General features: G+C 36.4%; 4 protein-coding genes and 1 long non-coding RNA gene across 12 annotated transcripts; 3 read left to right on the forward strand and 2 right to left on the reverse strand.

Annotated features, from left to right (window-relative positions):
- Window positions 1-6: 6 nt before the first annotated feature.
- On the reverse strand, window positions 7-6,627 carry LOC105269747 (coiled-coil domain-containing protein 112). The gene is made up of 7 exons (XM_011310237.1): window positions 5,584-6,627; window positions 1,831-2,337; window positions 1,650-1,753; window positions 1,304-1,570; window positions 634-1,204; window positions 310-522; window positions 7-131 (listed from the first exon to the last, which is right to left on the reverse strand). Exons 2-7 carry the CDS (start codon window positions 1,992-1,994, stop codon window positions 86-88), a joined length of 1,365 nt encoding a protein of 454 aa, XP_011308539.1. The 5' UTR covers window positions 1,995-2,337; window positions 5,584-6,627; the 3' UTR covers window positions 7-85.
- LOC105269745 (uncharacterized) lies at window positions 2,317-4,965 on the forward strand. Of its 2 annotated transcripts, XR_892468.1 has the most exons (5): window positions 2,317-2,408; window positions 2,511-2,626; window positions 2,720-2,805; window positions 2,894-3,078; window positions 3,351-4,965. XR_892468.1 is itself a non-coding variant. In XM_011310236.1 (4 exons), the coding sequence occupies exons 2-4, from the start codon at window positions 2,712-2,714 to the stop codon at window positions 3,564-3,566; spliced, it is 495 nt and encodes a 164-aa protein (XP_011308538.1). In that variant the 5' UTR covers window positions 2,317-2,408; window positions 2,511-2,711; the 3' UTR covers window positions 3,567-4,964. The 2 variants fall into 2 exon arrangements, 1 of the variants encoding a protein (XP_011308538.1); XM_011310236.1 differs by having other exon boundaries at window positions 2,511-2,805; window positions 3,351-4,964.
- Pde8 (phosphodiesterase 8) lies at window positions 4,975-14,921 on the forward strand. Of its 4 annotated transcripts, none has more exons than XM_011310234.1 (19): window positions 6,978-7,063; window positions 7,140-7,534; window positions 8,597-8,688; window positions 10,537-10,596; window positions 10,698-10,888; window positions 10,963-11,022; window positions 11,125-11,191; window positions 11,280-11,447; window positions 11,582-11,796; window positions 12,199-12,350; window positions 12,651-12,787; window positions 12,878-12,985; window positions 13,161-13,636; window positions 13,698-13,824; window positions 13,887-14,015; window positions 14,084-14,245; window positions 14,388-14,517; window positions 14,602-14,669; window positions 14,731-14,921. In XM_011310234.1, the coding sequence occupies exons 2-19, from the start codon at window positions 7,456-7,458 to the stop codon at window positions 14,815-14,817; spliced, it is 2,508 nt and encodes an 835-aa protein (XP_011308536.1). In that variant the 5' UTR covers window positions 6,978-7,063; window positions 7,140-7,455; the 3' UTR covers window positions 14,818-14,921. The 4 variants fall into 4 exon arrangements, with proteins under 4 accessions (XP_011308535.1, XP_011308536.1, XP_011308537.1 ...); XM_011310235.1 differs by lacking the exon at window positions 6,978-7,063 and having other exon boundaries at window positions 7,162-7,270; window positions 7,363-7,534; XM_011310233.1 differs by lacking the exons at window positions 6,978-7,063; window positions 7,140-7,534 and adding an exon at window positions 4,975-5,346.
- Window positions 14,922-15,139: 218 nt separating this feature from the next.
- Window positions 15,140-23,661, forward strand: LOC105269749 (protein lethal(2)essential for life). 2 transcript variants are annotated; one of them, XM_011310240.1, is made up of 4 exons: window positions 15,140-16,579; window positions 18,335-18,581; window positions 22,210-22,431; window positions 23,184-23,661. In XM_011310240.1, coding segments are annotated over exons 1-4 (588 nt in total). In that variant the 5' UTR covers window positions 15,140-16,577; the 3' UTR covers window positions 23,301-23,661. The 2 variants fall into 2 exon arrangements, with proteins under 2 accessions (XP_011308542.1, XP_011308540.1); XM_011310238.1 differs by lacking the exon at window positions 23,184-23,661 and having other exon boundaries at window positions 22,210-22,579.
- Window positions 22,577-26,032, reverse strand: LOC105269748 (uncharacterized). Of its 3 annotated transcripts, none has more exons than XR_892470.1 (6): window positions 25,858-26,032; window positions 25,543-25,762; window positions 23,997-25,422; window positions 23,681-23,925; window positions 22,901-23,028; window positions 22,577-22,648 (listed from the first exon to the last, which is right to left on the reverse strand). It is a non-coding gene; the product is annotated as an uncharacterized lncRNA (long non-coding RNA). The 3 variants fall into 3 exon arrangements; XR_892471.1 differs by having other exon boundaries at window positions 25,113-25,422; window positions 25,858-26,016; XR_892469.1 differs by having other exon boundaries at window positions 23,681-25,422.
- Window positions 26,033-27,646: the final 1,614 nt, after the last annotated feature.

Genomic DNA, 27,646 nt, shown 5'->3' on the forward strand with positions numbered 1-27,646 from the left:
TTTTTCAGAGAAAATTTAGTTGTTGTTTATTTCTCATTATTTTTTATTTCATCAATGAAACGTGACAAAGTTGGACGAACTTGACTTACAATGAAATTATTGATTCTTGATTTTTCCAGTTGCAAGTGGATCTGAAAAAAATCATTCATGTTCATTATAAAAATTGGTTATTCGAGGAGAATAAAATTCATTCAAATCGAGGAAGTGGAATTTTTAACTTTCTATCCAGAAATGCATGGGATACAAATTTTTGGGATGGGATTAAATTTAAAAAATTTTAATAACGATGCTCGTTAATTTATTACTCACAATCGGGGAAGATTTTTAATATAACAAACGGCCTTGGGAATGACTCCTGGTGTCAATTTCTGTCTACATCTCTCCTCCCAAATTTTTGTTGGTTTCAGTAATGTCGAGTTACTTCTAGATCTTGCGGTGGCCATATTTATTTCGACCTTATCATCTTTCTCATTTTTTAAATTAAAAATTTTTCGTTTACTCAAGTAATTGCTGTCTCGCTCTCTGCCAATAATTCGAATACATCGGAAATGAAGAAATTATATTAAAAAATCACATTTGAAATTGATTGTAGAAATGAGGAAAAATAATGCATGGATTATACCGAATAATTACCGAAAGCTTTTTCTCATTGCGGGATTTTTCACAATTTTATCATTTTTATTTTTACTTTGTTCTCCACCCAATTTTCCCTGCATTCTTTTATTTGTGTATTCATCAAGAGCTGCTTTGATTTCCATATTTCGCTGTAAAAATTGCCGTTCGTTCCAGGAGCGAATGTCTTCACTCTGATTTTTCAGTCTCGAATTTTCCTTTTCCGTTTTCAATTTACTAATCAACTTTCTCTTCTCATCAGAAGATGTAGATGATTCATTTATCTTCGAATCATTTACATTTGCCTCATGGTGGGATTTTTTATCGCTCGATTCGTTATAATTCTTCAATAATCTCGTTTTCTCCCGTTTTTCCAATTCCTTATTTTTCCTCCATTCTTTAACAGTATTCCTCTGTTTCTCTCGTAAATCAACATAAATCTTGTACCACGCCTCATGGTTTATAATTTCTTCAGCTGTCAAGTCTGGACACTTATTTCTAATCGCCACAACCATCGCTGGGACATTTTGTGCTTTCTTTCGTATTTTCAGAAAGAATAGATGATCCTGCTGTTTCCAATGCTGTGTATGACCTAAATTCATTGTGATCATTAAATAAAATATAAAAAATGGCATTCGTCTGATTACAGAATTTTCCAAACAAGAAAAGTAAAATAAATATCAGCAGATACCGGTTTTCACGACGAGCGAATCAAAATCCGCGATCTCATCATAATCGATAGTTTCCAAACGTTTCGTATTTCGTGGAATCCTTCGAGATAATGGAGTTTCCATTCCACTGTATGGCTTCTCATATTGACGGATATTCATTCTAAAATCAAGTAAAGCCTCCTCGAGTTCCTTCTGCTCATCTAGGAGAATTTCTAATTGCGACGTCGAATTAAATTCTTTTACTTTCTTCGACAGGCATAATAGCTTAGATTTCAGTTCTTCAGGATCTGATACAGAATAATATCCCATAAAATATGGTGTCACGAGGTTTTCACTTTTGCATGATTGAATTTATTGAATAAATACCAATTTTGTTCCCCTCATACACTTGCCCCACCATCAATTTCGCCGTTTGGAAATCATTATAAATAATCGATCCCAAACGATAAATAGCATCTGTCATACTTGTCCTACAACATTGGTACTTCAGACATAATAATCCCATTTTTTATTACTTTTTTCCACTTGATTTATCGGATTTTATTACCTATCAATGGAGGATTGTTTTCGTGTCTGCGAGAAGTCTTCAATTACATTAGCCTCTACCTTCATTCCCATCTCAAACGTTTCAACACTCTTTGCAAGAAACTCTTCTTGCTGTTTCAATTTAATCAATGTTCTTATAAATTTCTTCTTCTCTGCTTGACTCATATTTAAAGATAACCAATTTTTTAAATTAATACAATTTTTACTGGATAATCAGTATTTAATTCTCACTGTTTACTCTTGTATTGGATTGGGTAGATACTCGCGGTCTCCATGGATACCAAGTCGCTTCTTTTTCGGATGGAAGGGGTAAAGTTGGGCAGGTGTGGAATAGATTGTCTCTGGCTTTTCACAAAAAATCCGTCTCCTTTATTGGCAGTTGTAATCTTGAAGAATCACAACAGAATAGTACTGATTCAATACTTGCAAGAGATTTCTTCTTTCTTCGATGGAAAAATTTCTTATCACTCGGTTGATTCCCAGGTCTTGGAATTTCCTTCAATGTGCCCTGGAATAAAAATAAAACACGGAAGAGCTGTATCAAGTCTAGTCAAAATAAATAACACAAAGAGTCTTCAAGTGAGGGGAAAAAAAATATTGCAGTCTCGGTTATAAGAGAGTCCAATGTAATTCCATTTCTGGCGCTATTTTTCAAACATTATTTTTTCAATTACTGTTCAGGTTGAAACAAACGCATCCGTTGGGTCTGGTGGAAGGAAAAAATTGAATCGAGGTATCAGATAAATCATCGGCTCACAACAAATACTATAAATATTATGATTGTCAACTCCAATCAGGTTAATAAATTCCCGTAACATTTATGCGAATGAAAATTCCATTCTCAAGTGGAAAATTAAAAAATTTAATTTCATCAACTTTCCAATGGACAGCGATGAGAGAGCAGCTTTGAATTACGATTGCAACTACAATCTCTTCTTAGCGAAACGTCTCATTAAAAAACTGATTAAACTTCGAGGTTGGATATGGACGATAAGTCATCACTACATATATTTTATTTCTGAAATAACATTGTATTTTGAGGTCTTAAAAAAAATGACTTGCAGATCGAAAGCTAGTGGTTGAATGGCTGAAATACCTGATGTCCTTCAATGAAAAACTTCCCGAGATGGAGCTGAGGAATGATTTCATGTACCATTTAATTCTAAACCTGCAAAATGCCAGCCTAAAACCGCCATTCGACTCGCACCCTTCGATGACAACTTCAATTTTGAAATTGGCGCATTTCATGGTTCGTCTACTGGAATTTCTGAATATTCTATTCTTCTATTACAAAATTTCTAAAAAATCGAAAGTTAAGAAAATGTTTTTTTTTGAGCCGAAACATGCACTCCCTTTTTTGGATATAAAATTTCATTTTTTTCAGTTTTATAATTATTTATCTAAAAACTATCTCATGCTCCTTTTTTTCACCACATATATCATAAAATCCGCGAACGAAGAGTGCGGCAATACCTAATGTGATGTGATGATGATGAAGTGATGAATTATTTTTTTTCACAGCCTGACAAAAGGGACAAGACTATGACAGTCGAGGAGATGATGGCTGAGATCGATGGGGATGCTAATGGCGACGTTAATGAACCACTCGTCATGAAAAAATCACCGGATGGTGGAGCTTTTTTGGCCCAACAACCGATGCCCCATGAAGGATCTTTCGCTTATCTCACTATCAGCACGAAGCCATACAAATCGGCCACTAAAAAATGCCCGATATAATTCCCAATATGTCAATTATCAATTATGAATTCTTCCTCACAACCTGTTCAGGTAGAAAAGATGAAAACTGTAGAGAATGTTTGAAATGATTCGTCGAACCATGAGAAGAACATCATTATTATGCCTCGAGTATTGATGTTGAGTAATTGTTGATTCAAAGAGAATCATTCACATGCAGATTTTCAAGGCCGCGTATTGCTGAATTTTTCATCAAATGCAACAATTGAAATTCGGTCACGGATTATTCTTGACCTGTGTGTAAAAGAAAATTGGTATTTGTAATCGCTGATTTTTTTAATTCAATAAGAAATCAATTGGGTATCAGGAAATTATTTGCTAGACTGCGTGATAATGGAGATATCTCGACCTTTTAAAAATGGTAGAGGATAAAAAAGTATCTTGGGTTTAATCGAGAAAACGATTTAGATAATAGTATTTAGCGTAAATATTGAATGATACAAACTATTGTCGCGCGCGGCATATCTTTTGTAATTAGAGGACAAGTGGGAGATGAGAAATAATTTTCATTGAACAGTCGGTGAATTGTTGAGTTTGTTGTCGCATCTATGGGTATGCTAATTGCTCTGTCTCATACACGCTTGCAATTTTTTATAATGCCGATCGACGTGGAAATTTGCGAGTTGCGATCGGATTCAAGAAACTTGATTTCTACGGTTTTATTTCCTTTTACGAGTCACTGTGGAATCACCTCAGTTTGAGTTTAGTTCGAGGACAACATGATTCATGTGGAGACACATCAAAGAGACCCAGGGGATCCATAAATTTTCTGCGCGGTACAAATTGAATTTGAAAAAATTCAAGTCGAAGAAAAAGAAAAGATGGAGTGAGAAATATCTCAAGAGCTGAGCGTTAAAATAATCGGCTTTGCAAAGTGAATTAATGCAAGTGAATTTACGACAAGTGAACAAATTCTTACGGAATTTATATTTTTAAAGACGCATCGTCAATGAGAAAATTTCTAATGATTTCACAAATCATAACTTTGGACTTCAAATGAGTCATTATTGATTAACCGATTATTCCACCGAATCAAAAATCGTCCAGCTCATGTTATCACAAATAATCATCATCACCACTGAGATAGTGTTTAAATCTCTTTTACCCCAAATTTTTCAAAATATTTGCTATCCTCTAAAATTGAGTTCATTAAAATTGATTTTGTTTTTTTTTTCGGGAATTCCTCTTTGATCATAAGTACGATCATACAATTTCTGTGCTGATTAAACACTCTTGCTGATAAGAGCTCGTTTGATAAATGAAGGAAATGATTATTCCCAGTCAGTGATCCACCGGTGATTTCGGTAGTACGAATTCAGCTGACAAAAAAACAAACACGAAGAGCTATAAAACTGGATGTTTCCGCTCTTTATAAAAAAAAAAAAAAACAACCACCACGTGATGCATAAATTTCATTCTGAATGGCATGAGAAATTCCATTTTTTTTCACACGCCGTCAAGTATTTCGGTGACGGCGACTGAAATCCGATAACAAAGAGAAATTTTTTTACGTTTTTAGTTATTTTTGTCCGATTGCGGTGTATTGCGCAGTGAATTTTCTTCAGGTTCATGGATAGAGAGGATGTGTCTTCGGAATGTACAGTGATCTATAAAAAATGTGAAATAGAAAATTGAAAAATGAAATGAGTGCAAATATTGAACGACTGCAAGATGGGCTGTTCGACCAGTGCAGTGCTCATGTGCATGAGGAATAAAAAGAAATTCAAGTGTCGAAAAGCTGAAGAGTCTCTGGTTCAAACTGGTGAGTGTCAATTTCTCCAATTCAATCTAATTTGAAAACTCAAATAAACATTCCTCTGGCAATTAATCCGAATTAATAAATTCTCTTTTTCGATTGATTAAAAAAAAAATCTAGAAACATCTTCTCTAACATCACGAAAGTTCTTTTGCTATGATATAACCCAATCAGTTATCTACATTACGAGAAACTCTGTATTTCAATGTTGTTGCTTGAATAATAATTATTAATGCTAATTACATTCTCTCGTCAGCAATGCAATCTCGGGTGAAGCTCGTTACAAGAAATAGAAAATGTTCATAAGTAAAGTTAAAGTTTGTTATCGCCGGAGGTCCTTCGGGCACGTTCCTTACTATTTAATTATTAATCAAACTACTGGTGTTTGTTAATTAACATTTTTTCACTTGACGCGTTCCAATTTTTTTTCTCCGTAGAATCTCTCACTTCAAGCGGAATTCAGCGAAACGATTCAACTCGGTGTTATCGAAGAATCAATTAGTTTTAATTGAACATGTCACTCAATTAGGCAGTGAAAGTAAATATTGAGTTGAGTCTTACAAAATCCAATTGAATTCAATAACTATAAAAGTGGCGCGTTGAAACATGTCAATGAATTATACAGTGAAAGTAAATATTGAGTTGAAATTTACAAAATGCCGATTCAATAAAATAATAATAAATATCGATTGAACCCGAGAGTTTGGGGGGAGCTGGAATATTTAATTGAATAGTCGCGAGGCGTTGAACGTGAATGGAATCATTATATATCGCAATGAAATCAGTAGCCTAAGGCTATCGATGATTTTTCATGGCTGTCACACACACATGCACATTATCTCCCATTCACTCTGCCAACGGTGGAAAAAAAATTGTTCACTCCCGTGTATTTTAGTTCAGTCTTTGTAAAACCACTGACGATGGGCCACGGGCACCAAAATCCTCTCAAAACACTGACCCAAAAAATCGTCACTCCTTAACTCTCAACTATTCACCATCACAATCGCTAAAATCATCAAAGAGCAATAAAAATTCCATTCATAAAGATTAATTAAATTACGAAAAATCCTGAGAGTTCAGTCCAACACTCGAATAATTACTAGTCTTTATCGCAGCCGTGCGAATGCCTTTATTTTCACAACTATTTTATTTATTTGTTATCGAAAAAACTTGAAATTCTATGTTAGTGCCTCTGCGTCAATGCAACGGTACGAAATAAATGAAATATAACGTCGCACAAACAAAAGCGCATGTTTAAGTCTTCAGAGAAATTTGCGTGGGCGTTTTGACGTTTGTTGATCCATAAAAATAGTGTATTGATTATGTTCGAGGTGGATCATCGATCGAGGTGCCTCTGAAGATCGCTGGATCGATCCATCACTCTGATTTACCGGCGATTGATCATCGGGAATTTGAAATTTGTTTTTCTTGGATGGCGAATAGTGGAATTGTGTATTTGTTGTTTAAATTGGGGTTTTATGGGCACTGGCAAAGCTTATATCCACTGGTCTAGGGTAAATCCTCGCAGAATGGCATCAACCAGCTGAGCTGATGATTTTTCAGTGTCACCGACGAATTGCCCCTCAATTCTCTCAATCAATTCATTTCAATCAATTTATTTCAATCAATTCAGAAACGAAAAAGTCGAGATTAAGTTGAAATTTTCAGAAACTGCGTCTAAGAGTTATCTGTCTTTCAACTATTTTTATGAACAAAACCAGAGGTACAGGAATTATTTAAACAATTTAGCGTCTCTGTGAATGTAAAAATAAAAATTCAATTTCATTTTATAATATTAGAGACGGTGTAATAGTCCCTGTTATCAGAAAACCCGTTTGATATCGCACATCTCATTTTTCCCACCTTTGAAATGATATAAATCATGAAATAAAAACGGAAATAGCGACTCATTGATTAGCGAAAAAAATCGGTAAGTCCTGAGGGATTTAGTGATAATGAAGTGTTGGCGTCTATTCGTGGCTCGGAGTTTATCTGGAGCATCTGCATTTTTTTTCAATGTAGGGAAAATGAGTGGTGTGATATGACGTGAATACAATAACATTTGCTAAACTTTTTGTGAAAATTCAACGGCGGAGGATCGCGTGAGATTTATACATGACATCGAGTCAGATCGACAGCAATTTTTATCCCAAAGAGGATGAAATTCTCGACGAATCACGACAGGTCACCAACGGTACGTTCCATTTGTTTATTTCCGGTTGGTCGTTGTTGTTTTTTTTTTAAATAAAATTGCTGTTGAAAAATAGCAGCATGACACAAGTTGCGGGTTCGTTGCACTCGGATATCCTGTATTCCTGGTGTTTTATTATTCGTACATCGCCTTGGCAACGGTTTTGCGTCATTATTTCAATCAGACTAGTTTGTTATAAATTATGCCGGGCTAAGGTGTCAGCTCTGGTGATTTTTTAAATACTGAAATTGCTTGGAAGAGCGGCCGCTGCGAGGTAGAAGTAAATGCGAAACAACAAATTCAGATAAGAATTATGGAACACAAAGTTTTTTAATTTAACAGATTCCCTTCAGTTCAATTTTTAATTGGGCAAATTATTTTTATTTTTAATTGGGCAAGTAATTTTTATTTTCAAGTGGGCAAGTAATTTATATTTTCAATTGGGCAAGTAATTTTTATTTTTAATTGGGCAACTGATGAGTGAATGAAGGGCAATGAATAATTTTTTGTTTCAAGAAATTGTTAAATACCCCGTGCTCCATCAATCAGTTTGAAGAGACGTGAAGAAGGAATGATTTCGTAATAAAAAAGGAGAAAAAAAAACAGCAAAACATGTCCTTCACCGAGAAATTGGCAGTCATTGAATTACGCCGAAGGCAGTGAACTCGAGAGGGACAGATTTGCCCCCGAAGTACTAATGTCTCATATGTAGAAAGTGCCTCATTCACTTGACGTAATAGCCTCAGTAATGTTCCACATTCTCGTCTTGCTGAGTAATTGTGCAAGAGTCATTACACGTACAGAATAATACAGAAGATTCGGCTCAGATAATCATCAGATTAAAGAAAAAGTTGAATTGTCTAAGCCAAGGCACTGGCAGGCACGTGTCAATTGCCTTTGTCAATTAATTAATTAATTCCATTTGTGGCGGTTATTCATTGCGATGGAAGTTGAATACAATAAAAAATTGTGCCACTCAGTCCTGAAAATTGGAAAAAAAAATTTTTATTAAAAGTCTCAATCAAACAAATCCTCATTTTTAATAATAAATTGGTGTTTTTTCAGGTGACAATGCGGATTTGGATTATTGGAAGGAAAAACACATGGTGGGATTACCGATGTTCTCTGGGGAAGAAGACATGGAGTGCACCATGGCCGTAAGTTCAGTAAAAAAAATTATTTCTACTGAATAAATTGATTACTTATCTATAAAAAAGAAGTTTCAAGTACTTACAGTTTTTCAACATGATTCTTTGAATTAAAATTGTTGACATACATAAAGACTCGAACAAAATTCGAGACGTCAAAAATCCGTGTTTTTTTTTTCTGTGAGAGACGAATAGCTGTCACTCAACCAAAACTCCTCGGGGCTGTCTTGACAGTCGAATCCATCAAAGTCTTTAGCCAACAGCACTTGAAACATGGAGAATTGAAATTTCTGCAAGCAGCAAATTTTTTAATGAGTCGTTGAATTTTTCTGGTATTTTATAGTCAACGGTTCCATTCATCGTCAGGGTCTCTGATTTTTCACAAGTTCAACCATGAAGTGAATCTCCGAGTGTCCGACGATGGAATGAATTCGATCGATGAGCCACAATTGCCGGAACCCCCTTCACTCAGCAATCGTGATTACCCTCGATCCATAATTAATGACTACTCGAGAACTTTGTACATCTCTCGTGAATACCTAACTTCAGGGATTATCCACAATTCCAAGTTATAATCGTTGGTTTTAAATCCGAGAAAATTGTTGGAAAAAAAGCAATGCTCGAGCACTGAAAGGGTTTTGCATCACTTAAAAATGCATGAGACTCGTCTACCCTGATGTGTCCTGGGGTTCAAAGGCCTCAGGGTCCAGCAATAGATAAACTCTTTCCAACTTCGAATAAAAGCAACCTGAGAAATGGCAGGTGCAGGGACAGAAAAAAATCCTACATGGCGGTTTTTTTTTCCAGGGAGAGAGTGAATTTCATTTTTGTCTCGATACCGGAGATTGAGTCCCAGGACAGGTGGATTTTCTCAGACGGCGAGACAGAAAATAGTGGACATTTTAGGATTGATGGGGTTGCATGAGCCAATGGGTCATTGATCCCTGCGCCTGCGTCCGGGATTTTTCTGAGGGTTGAGGATGGTCAGTGCAATTTCTCCTCTGGACTTAAGCGTTTTGCTTTCGGTTTGGATAATCCGGTGAATGTGGGCCATCGATTAATTGATCAGAGAATGAGGATCGAACTCTCAACGATGATTTACGTTGAGAAAACAATTCTCCAATGACGATTACCGCGTACGTCTGTAATGAAAAACAAATTGCTGAGTCATTTTTATTTTGCGATAAACGGTTGTTGACAATTTTTCCAGGAAGTTCCGAGTGGTCACTTTGTTTCCGTTTTTCCATTCTTTTTAATTGAAAAAAAATGTTGTTCACTAAGATAAGAGGAGTGACGGTAAAATTGCCGTTATCAAGATAGTTAACGTGGGATTTTTTGCTGTATCGCACCGGATAATCTCGATAGTCGATCAGTATCGTTTCAGTGTCGTGACAGTTTGGACCCTCGGGACATCAATCGTGCTGGATTTTGCGAATTAATCCAAACGTTTATTTACCGATCAAAAACCCGAATTCAAATATGTAATTCCATTTACCAATTCACATCGAATCCATTTGTCATCCGCATGGCGTTGAATGATACGAGACGTTTGACCCATCGTACTCTCCACATTTCTGGCGCCACTGGACCGGAAGATGAATCCAAAACCGAGACGATGTCTGAGTCTTGGATTTCCGGTTTTTCCTCGATCCTCTGCGGGCGATTATGGAGGCGCAAGTTATTCGGTAGTCGAGATAAAATGCAAGTCCTCGTCGAATCGGAATCGTTCAAAAATTTCGTACGTTTTCTTTGGCATTTGTTGTGATTATTGAACAGCGATAAATAATTAATGGATTGCACTCGTCATTTTATAATCAATTAGTGGTCAAGGTGTTTAGTTTTGATTTTTTATTGCAGAAGGGACCACAGGATTTCAACTCAACCCTATCGATAACCGCTCCCTCGCAGATTGTGGAGGTAAATTATATAATAATTATTATTATTATTTATATGGATTGATGAAGGGTCGGTGCTATGGCAGATGAGGTAATGGAAAAATTTTCTGCAATAAAAAAAAGGTATTATTGGTATTTCCACGGGAAGATCGACAGCTCGAGGTGCTCGGGGCAGTTTCTCGAAAACTTGGATGGAGTGTTGAAGTCGTAAAGACTGGAGAAAAAGCTGTTGAAGTTTTCCAAAATCGATCCCACGATCTCGTGATCGTCGATAGAAGAGGGCATCGGGCTAATGAGGCAGATGCCATTTGTCGGTGAATAAAATTTTCAATATTTCCGTTATTTTGTGGTTATCTCTAGGAAGACTGAGACTTATGTTATTTTTCAGAGCCATAAGAGCAACAAATTGCCATCACAGCAGTGTTATTTTAGCATTAGTTAAAAAGTCGTGAGTAAACAAGTAAACAAACATTTTTTGTCCAATAGATCAGTCGTAAAAATAATTGATTAACGATTCTAATAATTATCTACTTATTTATTATATCGAAAGCTTTTTCACGGCAGCTGATAAGGATGAAATAGTGACCTTGGATTTGCTGAACACGGGGTACAGTCGAGTGAGTTATGGTCACTCATTCAATTTGTTGTTCAGGCATAGAATTCGTGCTCCAGCGGTGCAATTCTTTTATTTATGAATTTTCACAGGCAACGATGGAATGTACACACGAAATACTCCTGGGGAATCAATTGATCGGGATCTATGCCAGTGAAATACAGCCTAGGATGCAGCTCGCTGCAGCACATGCACTCTATGTTGCTGTTGACCGATGCCGAGATATGGTCCACGTCACTGATGACCAGCACATAGTCAGGGTGAGTCCAGTAAATACGAAAATATGTAATGTCTCATTATTTAGTGTGACTGAAATTTCTGCTATTTCTCGCAATGCCATTCTCATCTCCAACCCTTCGTTATATAAACAAAACCCATAAAATTAATGTTCCAGTTTGTGAATAAGGCCAGTGAAAGGTTGCTGGGATACAAGTACGAAGAAATGCTCGGTCGAAATCTGTCGGAGATAATAACATGTGAGAATTTTGCACTCATGGACCAGCAATTGCAGCGCGGACGGGAATTCGAGGGTAACATGAATTGTCGGAGAAAGTTCAATGACACTATCACCATCAACTGTCGAATTATCCCATTCTGCGCTACGGGAAAGTGCGTTTATCTCCTCGTTTCACTTGGAACTTAACGATTTATTACCGATATCTTCTAATTTTTCTTTTTTTTTTCATCCGATTGACGTGGAAAAATATCTCGTTTTTAGGTTTCATCATTATTTAATGACTCATTAATTTTAATAATCGTGTATACATTTTTCTAAATTTCCGGAAAATTTGCCGATTGTTGCAAAAGTTGCTGAGGACGTAGAGAAATTTTTCCACAGCGATGAAATCTCGTGAGATATTGAATAATAACAAAACTTAGAAACGGTACATTTTTCTTATCACTCTTATCAATCATTTGCCAGAAATTTGTAAAAAAAAAACGTGGAAAATGAGAAGGAATCGGCCGTGAATAAAATTTAAATTTATGCAATTGTGCGTGACTTTTTGTCAGAAAACCGTCGCATTATGTGTACGTCCACGACACGATGTACCTGTTGGAGAACATGGGACTAGCTGGAATAACACTTGGTCATCCACGTGTGAGCCTGATTTCGCTGCGTAGGGGCTCATACGACCTGAAATCCACCGGCAGTGATATCGGAAGTGAGGAAAGCATTACTATCTTATCTATCATTTTATTATCTCCACTTATCGACTCATTGCGCCTCTGCAACGTCAATTTTATCATTTATCATTGAGAGGCTACTATGAGGGAAGCCTTCAAGAAAATAGTCATTGGGTCAATTACAAGATTAAGGATTATAGTTTCGCTAATTATACCTCTTCGAGGCTTTTCCATGTACTTTTTCATGTTTTCATCAATTACCAGAATTAATGCATTGATATTCGTTGTTTAATGCACATTTTAACGAGCGCAAAATTATTGCATTGATTAATTGACAGCGCAGAGACGCTCGAGCCTCCAAAAACTCAATAATCTACCTCTTGAAGCCCCGATCACGAAGGTAATGCTATTACTTACAAACGCCATGACAGAAATTTCCGGGACGAGTCCCGATTTAGCTATGCAAATCGACAAGGTGAGTTGTCGAAGACTCAATCGATCGACTGGGCCTAAAGAAAGTTGTTGCAATGTTTTCTCTTTATTCTTTCCGATTCCCCGGGAAAAGGCAATCGAAACCTTGAAGACAACAGAATTATACAGACCTTATCTCAAAGAGGACACCAAGATTTACAACGATCCCGTGGCTTCGGATCTCGTTGAGGCACTTTTATCAGTGAGAATGACAAATTACTCAATATAATACATAGAATTAAAATCAGAGGAATATTTTGCTCTGGAAAGATTTCACATGGAAAAAATCAAGAGAAGAAATAAAAGAAAGATTAGTCTTATCAAAATGTGAAATTATTCCTTTTTGTATAATTATTTGACTGAAATACGAATTTTAGAAAAATTGTCACTACATAAGAGACTCGAGAAGATCTTCAAACGACTCAACTCGCAGTACCCAAATACGAATAACGCCTCCGACAACAAGACTGCAATTGAAAAATCCTCAAGGACCGAAAGAAATCGAAGAACTCCTGGATCACAGTTTAGACTGGGACTTTGACATCTTCACCCTGGAAGTGCTGTCAGAGCGCAAACCTCTTGTCCATCTGGGGATGAATCTGATGGGTCGTTACAACGTCCCGGCACGTCTCAGCTGTGACGAGAAGACTCTACAAAATTGGCTGACTGTGATAGAGTACAAGTATCACCTCAACAATAGTTATCACAATTCAACGCATGCAGCGGATGTCCTCCAGGCAACAGCTAGATTCATGCAATCTGATCGATTGCAGATGATCCTCGAACCGATGGACGAAGTCGCTGCATTGATCGCAGCTGCGGCTCATGATATCGATCATCCTGGCAGGTCAAGGTAATAATGAATAATCAGTGATTTCAGGCAATTCGTTATAAAAAAATTCTCTACTCCTCAGTCAATTCTTATGCAACGCTGATAACAAATTAGCGATATTATACAACGATCTGTCAGTACTTGAGTCTCATCACGCAGCACTCACGTTCAAACTCACATTAGCTGATGACAGCGTTAATATATTTAAGGTTTGTATCACTAAAACTTGAGTTGCTAAACAACCTCCCTAATCTCCATGATTTATCAATAGAATTTGGAGAGGGAGACGTATAAACTCATCAGACAGAATGTCGTTGATATGATCCTAGCTACAGAGATGACAAAGCACTTTGAGCATCTCGCTAAATTCGTCAATGTTTGCAGTTCACGTGGAGATGAAGTAAATATTTTCGGTATCGTGCCCCAATTGTTGTGAATTTCGGAATATATTTGATGGATTGTTTTCAGTATTACGTGGATGGGCCGGACATGGCGACCCTATTGCAGCCGGAGAATGTCACTCTCATAAAAATCATGATGATCAAGTGCGCCGATGTATCCAATCCCACAAGACCTTTGAGGTGTTGCATCGAGTGGGCCAAGAGAATTGCTGAAGAGTACTTCAATCAGGTGTTTATTCAGTAGATAGTTTATTCAGTGATATATCATCAAAAGTATCATTAAGGATGGTCGACACTCATTCACAGCCAAAATTCACGTTTTTTTTTAGATTTTTTGTAAATAAATTGAATAAATAATCAATTTTGTTTAGACTGACGAGGAGAAGAGGAAACGGATGACAGTGGTAATGCCCATGTTCGACCGCAACACTTGCTCCATTCCAAAATCACAAATTGGATTCGTCGATTATATAATCACTGATATGATCGAGGCATGGGATGGTGAGTACGAAATTTTATCTCAAATTGGCAAATTGGATTGATCGACTCGACTTTTTGCGTTAAAAAAATCGTTTATCTTTGCAGCTTTCATAGATATGCCGGAGATGGTAACGCATATGCGTCAGAATTACGAGGTGTGGAAAGAATATCATGTGAGTAAATCGGAGATCGATTCGTCGAATTGCTCGTTATAAATTTTTGTTGATTTGGCAGGAGAAGGGAATATCGACGCTGAGTGATATCGAAAGGCTGCAAACATCCCCCGAATTGAAGATCCCATGTTTACGCGATCCGCGGTGATGATTCATTTATGTGATCTACAATGAAACATGAACGAAAATTTCTACTCCCCTCCCTTTTCTTGTAAATTATTTCTCTGAATAAAACGTTGATTTTATTCTGATTCAATTGCTATTTTTATTAACAAAGGAAGAACAATCAATATGATCCTGCAGTGCTGATGAAAATGATTGAAAAATTATTATGCTGTAATGTTAGGTGATGAATCAATAAACAATCCAATCATTTAAAAAATGTTTTATTTGTATTTTCATCCTTCCAAGTCTTCTATATAATGATCATAATGAAAAAATGCTGGAATAAAGGGTAAAGGGTAAAATAATATCACAAAAGAGAACGGATAATTGATCCTTCAAAATCCATATTTATTGATGTTTTCTTTTCCCTCGATCACTATAAATCTTTTGTCAATTACAAATGGTGCATGAGTACAGTAGTTTAAAGAAAAATGTATTCAATGTTCTTGTTTATGTAACATCTATTACCTCCCGTTCAGAAATTACAATCATCAAGGTGTTTACAGCATCGCTTTTAGCGAGACTATCAATAAATATCATTACCTTATCTTCTGCAAAATCATTTTGACATCGAGTTACATTAAACGCTTGTTACTAAGTTACAGATGACTGCAATTATTTTCCACGAAATGACCAAATGCAATAACTTGATCGCACCGGAAAATTTATATTCTATCAAAATGCATCACCTGACAAAATCTAAAGTAGTGGCTGTTCAAGACATCAGCCGCTTTATCCAGTACCAGACGTATGATTTTCAGTTCCCATGAAATAACATTGAGATGTCGAAAATAAAATAGAATGGTTCTCAATTCAGAACCACTGTTTAGGAGTTTAACACAACCTTCAGCCTCAAAACCTCTCACAGATTTCTGTTCTTCAGATGTTATTATATTTTGTTTTTTGTAATCACCATTAGATGTTCATTAATTTTGCAATTTGAGTTGTTTTCAATATGGTATAAGCGCTCATAATCTAGGACCCTTAAGTTCCTAACAAAGTAATCCCTTAGTATTTATTATAATGTCTCCCGATTAATACATCTCCTTGTTTTTCCTAAATCAGTGAATGTTTCCTCTATTTTTCATTAGCTCTTGTTCAAGATTGTTTTCCGTTTGAATGATTTTAAGTTGTCCAAATGTGGCTTCGATACACCAGCCATACCCCGACTAATCGAACACTACAATCAATCGATGTTAGTAATCTCTGCATTAAGTTTCAAAGTACTCATGATTAATTCAATGCGAGACAAGTGTTAAGGTGTTACAAACATGCTACAATAAAACATCAAGTTTAAATACGTGAAGAGTGTTTGTTTTTATTATTTTTTTTTTTGACTTCCTCACGCACCCCAAATATAGACATCACGAAAGATAATGCTGTCTCCTAATATCTCATGAATGGTATCAACAAATATTTTGGCCAAGTGTCTCAAAAAACTCCCAGTGCTGTGATATCATCAGCTGTGTCACCAAATATCTCAACAAAATATTGTCTCAAGTGGTCAGTTGAAAAATTCTGTTCGGTGATTCATCCACCTATATCTGGACTGATATTATTAGCATCGCGAAATATCCAGTGCTTTTGAAAAGCATAATGAGTGGGATGGAACTTCCTGAGAGCCAAGGCGTTCACTGCCTATTTAAAGAACCCCCATCAAACGATCTGAATCAGTTGTGCCGGTGAAAAGGTACTTGTCTCTTTGAATTTTCCCTAGGAATAATCTCATCAGAGTCATTCTCAATGTACGTAACGATGAGTCTCATCAATTTATCACAATAAATCTAATCCTAGGTATTACGTCTCTTACAGACTAGTTAGTGGTAATTGAGGTACATCAATCATTATTCGATAATTAATTAATAGCATCGTAAGATACTCTGGAAACCCTCTACCCTCGCGATTGCAAGTCTGTGTTCTTGCAGTGGATGCACACGTGATCTGTGGTGTTATCTATTATTGATCATTAAAATTGGGAAGTGAATTGATTTTGTATAGTCTCGTGTTCGTGAAGTTTTGAAAATGTGCTTAATTCCGGGTTTCCCTAATTCTTCAACATTCCGTTTCAGTTCCGAATGGAATTTGCTGCTTGATGGGGTCGCCATTTTCGAATGCCCATGTGCTTAAATAAAACTCAAAATCAAAGTCTAATGAATTTTCCTCTGGGGAAGATGGAATTTTTGTGACCTCTCTTATTCGATGTAACCTGAGATATTTCTTATGTTTTTCTTTTTTTTCTCTCTCCACTTTTTTTCCCCCATCGTTCCACTTCACCCCCAGATTCCCCCGTTATTGTTTACACATTGTTGTAAGCATTATTATCAGCGCACAACTAACAATTCCTAACGTTAACCCTTATTCTTTGTAACTCGTCACAGCATTCACGGGAATAATAATAAGCTAATTAAAAATTCAATATCAGGCACGACAAAGGAATTGAGATAAAGATTAAACGATAATTGGAGCTTACGGGCATTAATGAGGTAATTAATTTATATTAATTTAGCATTCTTGATCCCATCTACCTTGGTCTAGACTATTCATAGAAAATATTCATTTCAGTAATCGGATAGAAAAATAATCGCAAAAAGCATCAAAATAATCGTTGGGATTTTAATAATTATTGATTGATCGGTAGATTGTCTCACGAGATTTAATCCATCTCGATTTTGTCCCCTAAAAATCATAATAGCCAAAATAAAAAAAAAGAAACAAGAAGATTCACCGATTGAATTGAAATGTTAAGTAGGAGTTGAAATGTACCGAACTAAATATTTACTCAATCTCGCTTACTCCTATCTCAAATATTAATTATAACTTACACCTAGAATTTTTAACTATTAATTGTGCGGTCGCCTGATCGGTTATCAGTTGTTATCCGATCTCAAAATTCTTCGCGATTGTACCGATGCCTCTCACAGGTGTTGATGATTACCGAATAAAAAAAAAAAAATATCAAAGAAAACCCCAATCGGTACAACTCCAGACTTTTATCATAGTGATATCCGTAATCCATAAGTTATCCTAATAATCCAGGTGATATAGTTGATTTATCTTAAACTAATAGTTTTCAAACGATCTGGACTTAGTGCTACATCTGCCGCGTCTCAAACTCTACGATATTAACTCTCTCCTGATAGTTGAAAGATACCATCTCCACCGTCAATTAAACCGTTGTACTTGATTTTCATCTGCTTTAAGTATCTTATCTTCATTCTCAATTAATCCAGCCCAATAATACCTATTCCTTAAATCTAGGGGTGTTCAAATAGCGATTGGAGAGATAGTCAGAAGGATTTAGATTTTGATCGCCTTCCGATTGTTTTTCATTTCTTACCCTAACTTCTTTTTTCCATTTTAATTATTATGACTTTTTTTTTTACAATTTTCTGATATTATTTTTCTCCTTCGATTAATGAGAAATGACGGTATTTTAATCGCAATATGTATTAATTAGACTCATCGCACGCAGTGAGATTCATTGATCTATTGGTTTGAAGGTCTATTGTTCCACTGATGTTTCGTGATTGGTGGGAGGAATTCGATCGGCCTGCATCGAGATTGATCGATCAGCATTTCGGAAGCGGTTTGAGCCGCGATGATTTGCTAACTAGTTTTTCATCGTTGGGGCTTGGTAGATCACGACCATTATTCACTTCACCTGGGTACTACCGACCATGGAGGACATTGGCGAGACAAAATTCTGGTGGTGCAAGCACTATTCAGTGTGACAAAGACAAATTTGAAGTGAGTAATCGCCGATTTTTGTTACTCTAAACACTGACCATTTTTCATATTTCCCTGATAATTTTAATGCGCCTCAATCTCGTCGCTTTTCCCTTCTCTATCAATTTCGAAAACTCTGAACATCTTAGTAAGCATTATGTCAAGTGGATCGGATCACCGATTATCCTAAGATATTATCGAGATTATCATCACAAACAACTATCGTTATATCTAATGGATTTTGCATAGATATAAGATGTCTCAATCTATGATTATTATCGCGATAGTATCCAAAAATCCTAGGTTACAGAAGTGGAAACATTCAAGTGGAGATTGAGCTCCTACATTTTTTTTTTGGTTTTTTTGTTTGTTTTTTTTTATTTGCATCTCAAAGGTTCTTAACGAGTAGTGAATGGTTACGCAATAATTAATCTTTCGTTTTTAATCACTCGATATTCTGTGGTATTTTTTGCGGTTATTTAGACGGCAATTTATGAGATGACTACAATAATCAATTAATTCAAGTCTTATTATCAGGAATAGTCGTTATTTCTAATTGAGAATCAAGAACTCCTGATTGTATACTGGCCAATGTCGATGTTGTTTAAAATTTTTCAAATTAAATTTATTGAATTTCAATATTTTAGCAGATTTTTGTGGAATTGGAATCTCGAGTGCTGGAAGCTTGATGACATTTATCATTTTTGTTCATTATCTGAAGTTGAAATCGATTCAGAGGACACGATTCCTGTTTCTTCTGGGGTCCTTCATGAAGAAAAATCCTAGAAGAAACAGGAATCGTCAGCTTCGACTATTTCTCAAACAATCACTACTCTTTTTTCTTGGTTAAATAATAAGGCACAATTCAAAAGAAAACGGAGAATGCTATGTTATGGAAGATCGCAATCTTAGTTATTCAATCGTCCCTTTTTTCTCTCCTTGTTATTTTTTTTTCTTCTTATTTTTTGAATGGAAGATCGGAATATGGGTCTTGAAGACCAATAGAATCAGTGAGAGTCGCTTAATTCACCTCGATAATTGACCAATTATCGCAAAAAAATAGTCAGATCCAACGTCGTAATTCAAACGTGGACAATTCAGGATTTTGCAATCCCCCAGTCAAAACTGAGCGACTGAAAAACCCAAAATTGTCCGAGGCCAAGCTAAATTAATAAATTTGCAGAATTTCCTGAGTCAAATATTGTAGTCGATAGATAATTAATTGAAATAAAAAAAATAAGGCTGTCAAATAAAAAATGAGAAAAGCAAATGAAGAGGAGAAGTAAAGGTATCAAAGAAAGAGATGATCAAACCAGTCAAATTACTTTAGTTATGAAAATATTCAACAAAAGTAATCTATAGTATTAAAAAAAAGAAAGACAACGTGGAGATGCCACAACGGATACAACACACAAAGATTGATCGCTTAAAAACTAATAGTATACCTTGAAAGTCCACTAATAGATTCCCCGATACTCAGAAGACAACTCAATTAATTTGCCATTAGCAAATTCAAGTCATTTATGTTTTGTAATGAAAAAAAAAGCTGATCAGTAAATCTCTTAAATTCTCTTACAATGTAATTTTGATTTTTTTTTGTTGTAAAAATCGTGTCGTGGAAGTACTGAAGTACGACGTTGCGTACTCAATGGTACTTCCACGACACGAGTTTCCCCTCAGAAGGTGATTTCCTCACGCTCGAAACACCTGATGAGCTCGTTAGTACGCTTATACCTGTTTCTAATTAAGTATTTGTTGACGTTTATCTTGATTTGTTGGATGCAATGATCTAGTAATTCAAGATCTGGCTAATAGGTTTTTTTTTTCTCGAATTAGTGCTGCTTTTCTATTCAAAGTTCTTTTTTTTTTGCTGTTTGTTTTTTTCGCCTTTATTAGTTTTTTTCTCGTTAGGTAACTGGATAAAACGCCTCAGTAACTCAACTCTCTACTACCACTTAATGATTTTCGAATCTGTTATTTGCCGGTCTGTAACTTAGTGACAACTCGACTATTTTTTAATTTTTAAACGCCGATCTATAACTACGCGTCGTAGATTGTACGATAAAGATGATCAAGTAATTTCTCTTCCCACGATTTCACTGATCTTCCAAATAAATCTTTATGAATTCGATGGAACAATTCAAGATCTCAGATCGATTAACGATACGAGTCAAATGATTTGGTATTCGTAAACAGAATTTTTTTTACAATAAAAAAACAAAAATTCTTCAATATTTCTTATGCACTCATTGAATGTGTAAAAAAATCTGTTGATTTCTAAACTATTTTACAATTGAAGCGAGTCTATGATACAATACACTTATGATCTCGATCGATACAATTTTAGATGATTCATGGAATGGATCTGCAATCTCTCATTTATGAAAAATCACTTCATTTCAATCAAGCAAACCTCCCGCCCCCAGCTCCACCCCCCCTCATCGAGGGGGGCGCTGAGTTTTTTTTCTTCAAGTACTTTGTTGTAACAACAATGACGAATTTGAATAATTTTTCCAGAATGTACAATAATTTCGAAAGATCGCAAGTGCCTTGGGAAAATGTAAAATCCTGTTTACAAAATCACAGTCGTACCAGCTATTTTCACAATTGATTCGACTCCCCCTCCCCCCCCCCCTACGTCTACTATTTTTTTGTCAGTATTTTGCCTTTTTGTAAAAAAAAAAATCTTCCTCAGCAATTCAGTCTTCGATAGTAACCCAAAATGATCCTTAAAAGTTGATTTTCCCCCCTTTTACAAAATATTGTCAAGCCACGATCTCGTGCCGAGTCCAGGGGTCGGAGCCCCGGCACCCCCTGGCACCCCGGTCTGCTTTTAACGATAAATACTTTCTCTATTAAACGTCGGCTTGTTGTTAAAGTACAATATATAGAAAAATAAATGCGTTACAACCCCGACGGCCAAAAAACGACGCAACCGAAGGTGTCAACCGCTCTTTCTCTCGCTTTCTCTCTCACATACGCATTACTGAGTGATTACATCTACACGAAATTGAAAAAAAAATGGGAATAATCATTGGAAATAAAAGAAAAACAAATGATATCGCTTCAGTTTTCAGTCCTTAACCGATAGTAATCGCTCAGCATGCGCGAGGCCCTCATATCCCTGTCTTTAATAAAATCGTAATTCTCAATGAAATAACATGGCGATATGCCCTTCCTCCTTTCAGCATAAACTCCGCACAAGTAAATCATCATCAATTTCCCTACTTGTATGTAATCTATTGAAAATAATGAAACAGCAATCACACAAGTAGTTGTACCTCAGAATCACATCGTACGTTGAAATACTATTGAAAATTATTTGGTTAAACCGTGAAAGTCATCTAAACGTAATACCAGATTTTTTTAAATTCCGACTGCAAAACCTGCTGTCGTGCGAGCGAGCTCGCAAGACCCAGGTATCTGCCGACCTTCGTGCAGATGTAAAGTATGACTAGATCCGTGTAAAGTATTTTTTTTTAGGAAAATTCTCATAAAAATTTACGTAGGATTTAAAAATACTCCGTAATGTCAGCGCTAACCTTTTTTTTTCCTACTCTGTATTCAGTTTCTAGGTTCTCCAGATGTGCGATGTTAAATTGACCCAGTGATGGTACTTTTCTGTTTTTTTTTTTACTTTTCAACTCAGGTGATACTAGATGTGCAGCAATTTTCACCGGATGAGATATGCGTGAAGACGGTCGATGATAATGTTATCGTCGAGGCCAAACACGAGGAGAAGAAGGACGAGCACGGATTCATAAGCCGTCACTTTATCAGACGTTATGTGTTACCTTCAACACACGACCCAATGGGTGTTACGTCGAGCCTCTCCTCCGATGGGGTCCTCACGATCGCCGCAACCAGAAAGGTAATTTCACCCCTCAGTAGTCCCACTCCTCCCCGATTAGTTGAATTTTCAGGGCCCCACAGAGCCGAGGCCCAGGCTAAACAGCCCGATGATATTTCCCTTCGATTGTCCTTCGATTTTTATTAATCACGATCTTTTATTATCCTTTTTCTCTTCTGATGATTATGAGATCGGTTTCTTAAGGAGTGATGCTACATCTCGATTGAAATTTTAAGCTCTGAGGGACAAACAATGATTTCGGTTAAAAGAGGTCTTTTTTTATTCCTCAACGTTCAATACTGAAAGAGTGATTAATAATTTCAGTGGAAATGACAAGCCACCTTTGACCTTTTCTGCCGGAATAATTAATCAATTGGTAATAAATTATTTCTGAAAAATTACTAATTGATTAATTTATCTTCTAATTAATTTATTATTCGTCACTGGTTCAGTATTATTTTGGCATTGATTTTTTAAAAATCAGTCTTACCTAGAAATTAATCCAGCTCAGTGTTGATATTGAATAATCATCGGATTAAAAACGAAAATCTAACGCCACAGCTGGTACAGGTGTTGATTGAAGTACGGATTGTTCAAGCACCAAGCCACTAGGGCACTCTAAAAAACAATTAAAACATCTTATTGTAGCGAGACGCACAGGAAAAAATCAATTTACAACAAAATTCGAAAATTGAATAATCAACGGAAACATCAAAAGACTTTTTCGCGGCTTCATTCGAAAAATGTAATTTAATATATTTTTCTATTTTCAGAATGTCACACCAGCGGGAACCGAGAGGATCGTCAACATCGTCAAGACCGGAACCCCAGCAGCTAATAAACCTGAAGAGGCTAAACAACATGTAATTACAACCGAAGAGGAGAAATAATCTCTCATTCAATAAAAAGCGCGAAATAAATTCACGAATTCCATTAAAATCTTTCGTTTTTTCATCTCAAATCCAAATGCTCCCAATAAAAGACGAATAAATTGACAAAAAAATGAGCAGAAAATAAATCTCAATCGATGTCTGAAAAACATCTGCAAACGACGATAATAATTATCAAATCATCCCCGCTGAAAATAACAATAACAATAAAATAATTCCGGATCCCAATTTGTCGACATCCAGTCAAAAAAATTATCCAACCGCTAATTTAATTATTGGAATTGCCCCACCTCCCAAGGCCGTATTGCGTCGTCTTTAGTTGCTGGAAAATGGAATAAGTATATCCAAAAAAAAAAGAAAATGACAAAAAAAATACTCACGGCAAATGCTCGCGCTCCGCACTGCGTCGCCGTTTCTACATTGTATCACCGTATTAATGAAATACTGTCAATGTACAATATACACGTTGAATGAATAACGTTTTGAGGTGTTTGAAAAAATGATCTGAACTCTGCAGTGGTTTGTTTACGAATACGAGATGCCGGCAGTGCCGGCCGCCTTATATAGCCCCCGGCCCAGTCGCACTACCTTCCAGAATGTTCCATCCCAGGTCCCTCAAAACAAACTGCGCACATTCTCCATAAACCATTAAAAACATTAAATCTTATCACAAATGACGGTTTAAAAAAAGCCCACCATTTTTTTATGATTTATCATACGAAAATATCGCACAATTGTCGGAGAATTCACTGGGTTTTTACGAAAAATGTGTGACCGGGTAAAGTATTGATTGAACCGGTGTTGAGGAAGATTCTAGCACGTCCACCATTTCACCCAGAACCCGGCGGTTTCAACCGTCACGTACACCATACCCAACACAATTACCTTCTCTTTCAACACTTGTATTCATTGTATTCGTATACTACGGGTATAACCGACACCGAACGGCCAATCTCTCCCTAAATTTCTACGCAGTTACCGAATTTATCGTGATTCCATTCAACACCGTTGAATTCTGTTCCCAAGTTGTGGATTTAAATTGCATTTTTTTTTCGAAAATTGTTTTTACCGGATTTCTCGGAGATGGAGGAGGACTGATATTTTCGAAGATACCTTTTTTGTAGATCTCATATTTTTCTGGAAAAAATGTTTATTCGAAAAATTCGCTATGTTTCTTCAATCCGGAGATATTGGGTAAAAAATGATCTTGAAAAAATGCTCTTATCCCAGGTTACCACTTTGTTATTGAATTTTATTTTTTAAAAACTTGAAATCTTGACCTATTCATGGTTACTCAAGAACTGCCATTATTTGTTGAAGTTTGTTTGTTAAAAAATCGAGGCATAACTAATTCGCTATTTCTGGGAATGATTAGAAAGTTGAATTTTCGGTTTGATATCGGATTATGGTGAAGGGGAACCAACGGTTTTTTTGTCTACTGCGTATTTCTAACCATCTGCCCAACCTTTTAATTGTCTTGCAAATTAGTGGAGAGTAATGGCGCTGTTTGCTTTTCTTGGCGATCCGTTGGCAGAAATTGTTACGACGCAATTCCACCGAAAAAAATAGAATTGAATTTTTGGGAGTTGGTGTTTATTACTGACAGAGGCATTGACTTCTGTTGACCTACATTCAGTATGCAACCAAAAATATTAATGTAGGAATAATATAAAAAAAATATGTGATTAATTGTTTAAATTACTTGAACAGAGAAACAATGTTAATGAATATTGAAATATTTGATATTTCAAACAGCAACATTTCGGGGTTCACTACTGAAAATTGAGCCAAAAATTAAAGAGTACAACTGACCTCGACTTTGACCCATCTCCCGATCAATAGAAATTTTATTCTACTGCGTAGTCGAATTTATCTGATTTATTTAATGAGACACATTGAGAAACCTATTTTTTGGTGAAGGTATCCAATAACTTGTGACTTCAGTCACAAAACTACGAGAGTGAAACCAGTAATTTCATATTTTGCCAATTCGATAAAATCTGACAACCATTGGCTTCTCCATTTTCCAGAGTGTTCCACCGCTGGGTGCAATGAAAATCAATACCATCTACTGCGTCTCAATTGAGAACCTCACAGGTCCATATTGCAGCGATTGCTGCACCTTAAAATCAGTGAATATGAAAATAATTGATAGGATATCCATTCCGATAAAATAAAAAAGCTGCACTAGGTCCTTTCCTTGTTTGGAATAAAACCTTAATGTAAACAATGTTATTGATACCTGGTGCATGACATAATCAACGACGACCACAAATTCTATTTTTACACCTCATATCTTTGCAGAAAAAAATGATAAAAAAAATGTGATGGTACAGAGCGCAGATGCAGCGCTGACGCAGAGACCAGAATTTTCTGGTAACCCAGGATTATCGATCCTCGCTTTTGTGACCCGGTAACCATTTCTAGAAGGTTCTCGTCGCTTCCATTAGCATCCTCTCAGACTTCGGGCACAAAAAGATGGATGATAAAAAAATATTCTAATGCTTAAAAATAGGTTTTCAATACTCAAGACCCTCTTCACCTCGTGGATACTTACAAATCATCATAAATAATAATCCCCTCGGAAGAAATGGCGAGCCCATTGAAAAGAGAGAACTATTAGAAAGTTGTTATGGTCAACAACAGAATAACTGAATTATTCCATACATAATGATGTTCACTTTCGATTCAAGGTGAGTTCATGTATGAAAATGAATTGCGCATAGGGCGGTGGCCATTTGTGATGGGTCGTTCGTATCGAATGTAAACAAGTTGTCCAGATGTAAGGGTAATTGTACACCTGGGTTTTGCCGAATTGTCGACAAAGAGTTGTAGTTGAATGGAGGGTCATGGGAGTGTATGCAGGATTTCCTGCGGAAGTATCTGATCCCCTTGTCCGTCGTGGAGGCCAAGGTCAATTGTTGAGAGCAAGGAGAATTGACTAAAGTAGAGGCTCAGTTCTAGGGGTTTGAGTGACTCCAGTGGTATTGTAGTACTGCACCCCAAGAGAGGGAGGGCGCTACACGCAATGCTGGGGTGTCCATCAAGTTGTTGGGGTGAATTTTATTTTCTGCGGTACGAATGTTCTTTGTTTTTTATTTGTTTAACTGAAATTTAGCCGGCTGTAGAACGAGCGGAAGGGGGAAGCCACATCTTGTGAAATTTCAAATGGAAAAAATTAGTCAATATATTGAAGATATACTACTAATGAAATTATACTCTTACAATAGCGCGTTGTCTAATGGGCAACGCGCTTGGCCGGCTCACGGACGGCTAGGGTTCGATCCCAGCCATCATTGATTTTTTTTTATCAAAATCATTCCTATTTTTTTTTTGTAAATGGTTAATCAATGGAAATATCGTATAAAAACTGAATACTTGAAAATCGAGGAGATATCCAGTGAAATTGAAAAATTCGCAATTTTTGAAAACGATACTTTTTCAAAACATATACCCCTAATGAAACTAGACTCTTATAATGAGCACGTTGTCTTATCAAGAAGATGCTTGACTGGCACGCGGACGGCTACGGTTCGATCCCAGCCATTATTCATTTTTTTTTATCAAAATAATTCCAATTTTTTTCTCATTCACCGAAATTGAACAATTCGAAATTTTTGAAAAAGTATCAGGGGACCATGTGAATCGAGGAGGTATAACATTTTTAAACGATATTTCGATTGAGCAACCATTTACAAAAAAAAAATAGGAATTATTTTGATTAAAAAAAAATGAATGGTGCTGGAATCGAACCCAAGCCGTCGCGTGTCAGTCAAGCACGTGGACGATTAGACAACACGCTCAGAATAAAAGTGTGGTCTCAACAATCTCACAAAAATTACCAATTATTACATTTTTCGCGATTTGTCCTGGAGAGATTCGAGGCACTGAATGCCCGTAATTTTTGTCCGCAAGTACGAAGCGATCAGCTGGCAATTTTAAGGAAACTAAAATTAGGCAGATGGCGATAGTGGGCCCTCTCAATTTCGGAGAGGCAAAAATGAGTTTCACGGCAAAAGTGATCATGAGCGAACGAAGGAGCGGCACTTTTGGGCGGATAATTTCCCAATGGGGGGCTACGAATAAATGGGGTTGGGAGGGTGAATGGCTAAATTAGGGGTTGGACAGATGCGTGAAGGTAGACGGTGGGTGTAAGGATGAAGCTGGAATTAAGGAAGGGGTACGTGTATAAACATGGTGTTTGTAGGCATGGTTAGGGGTGAAATGAAGGGATGAAAATGGGATGAATGCTAGCAAAAAATTGTGGGTTTTATTTTCGCGGTAGGACCCATAGAAAGCGAGATACTCGCATTTTTATAAACTGAAAAAAATTTGCTCAAATTGAG

The sequence above is a fragment of the Fopius arisanus genome, unplaced genomic scaffold (assembly GCF_000806365.1).
Source record: "Fopius arisanus strain USDA-PBARC FA_bdor unplaced genomic scaffold, ASM80636v1 scaffold00074, whole genome shotgun sequence".
Taxonomy (NCBI): domain Eukaryota; kingdom Metazoa; phylum Arthropoda; class Insecta; order Hymenoptera; family Braconidae; genus Fopius; species Fopius arisanus.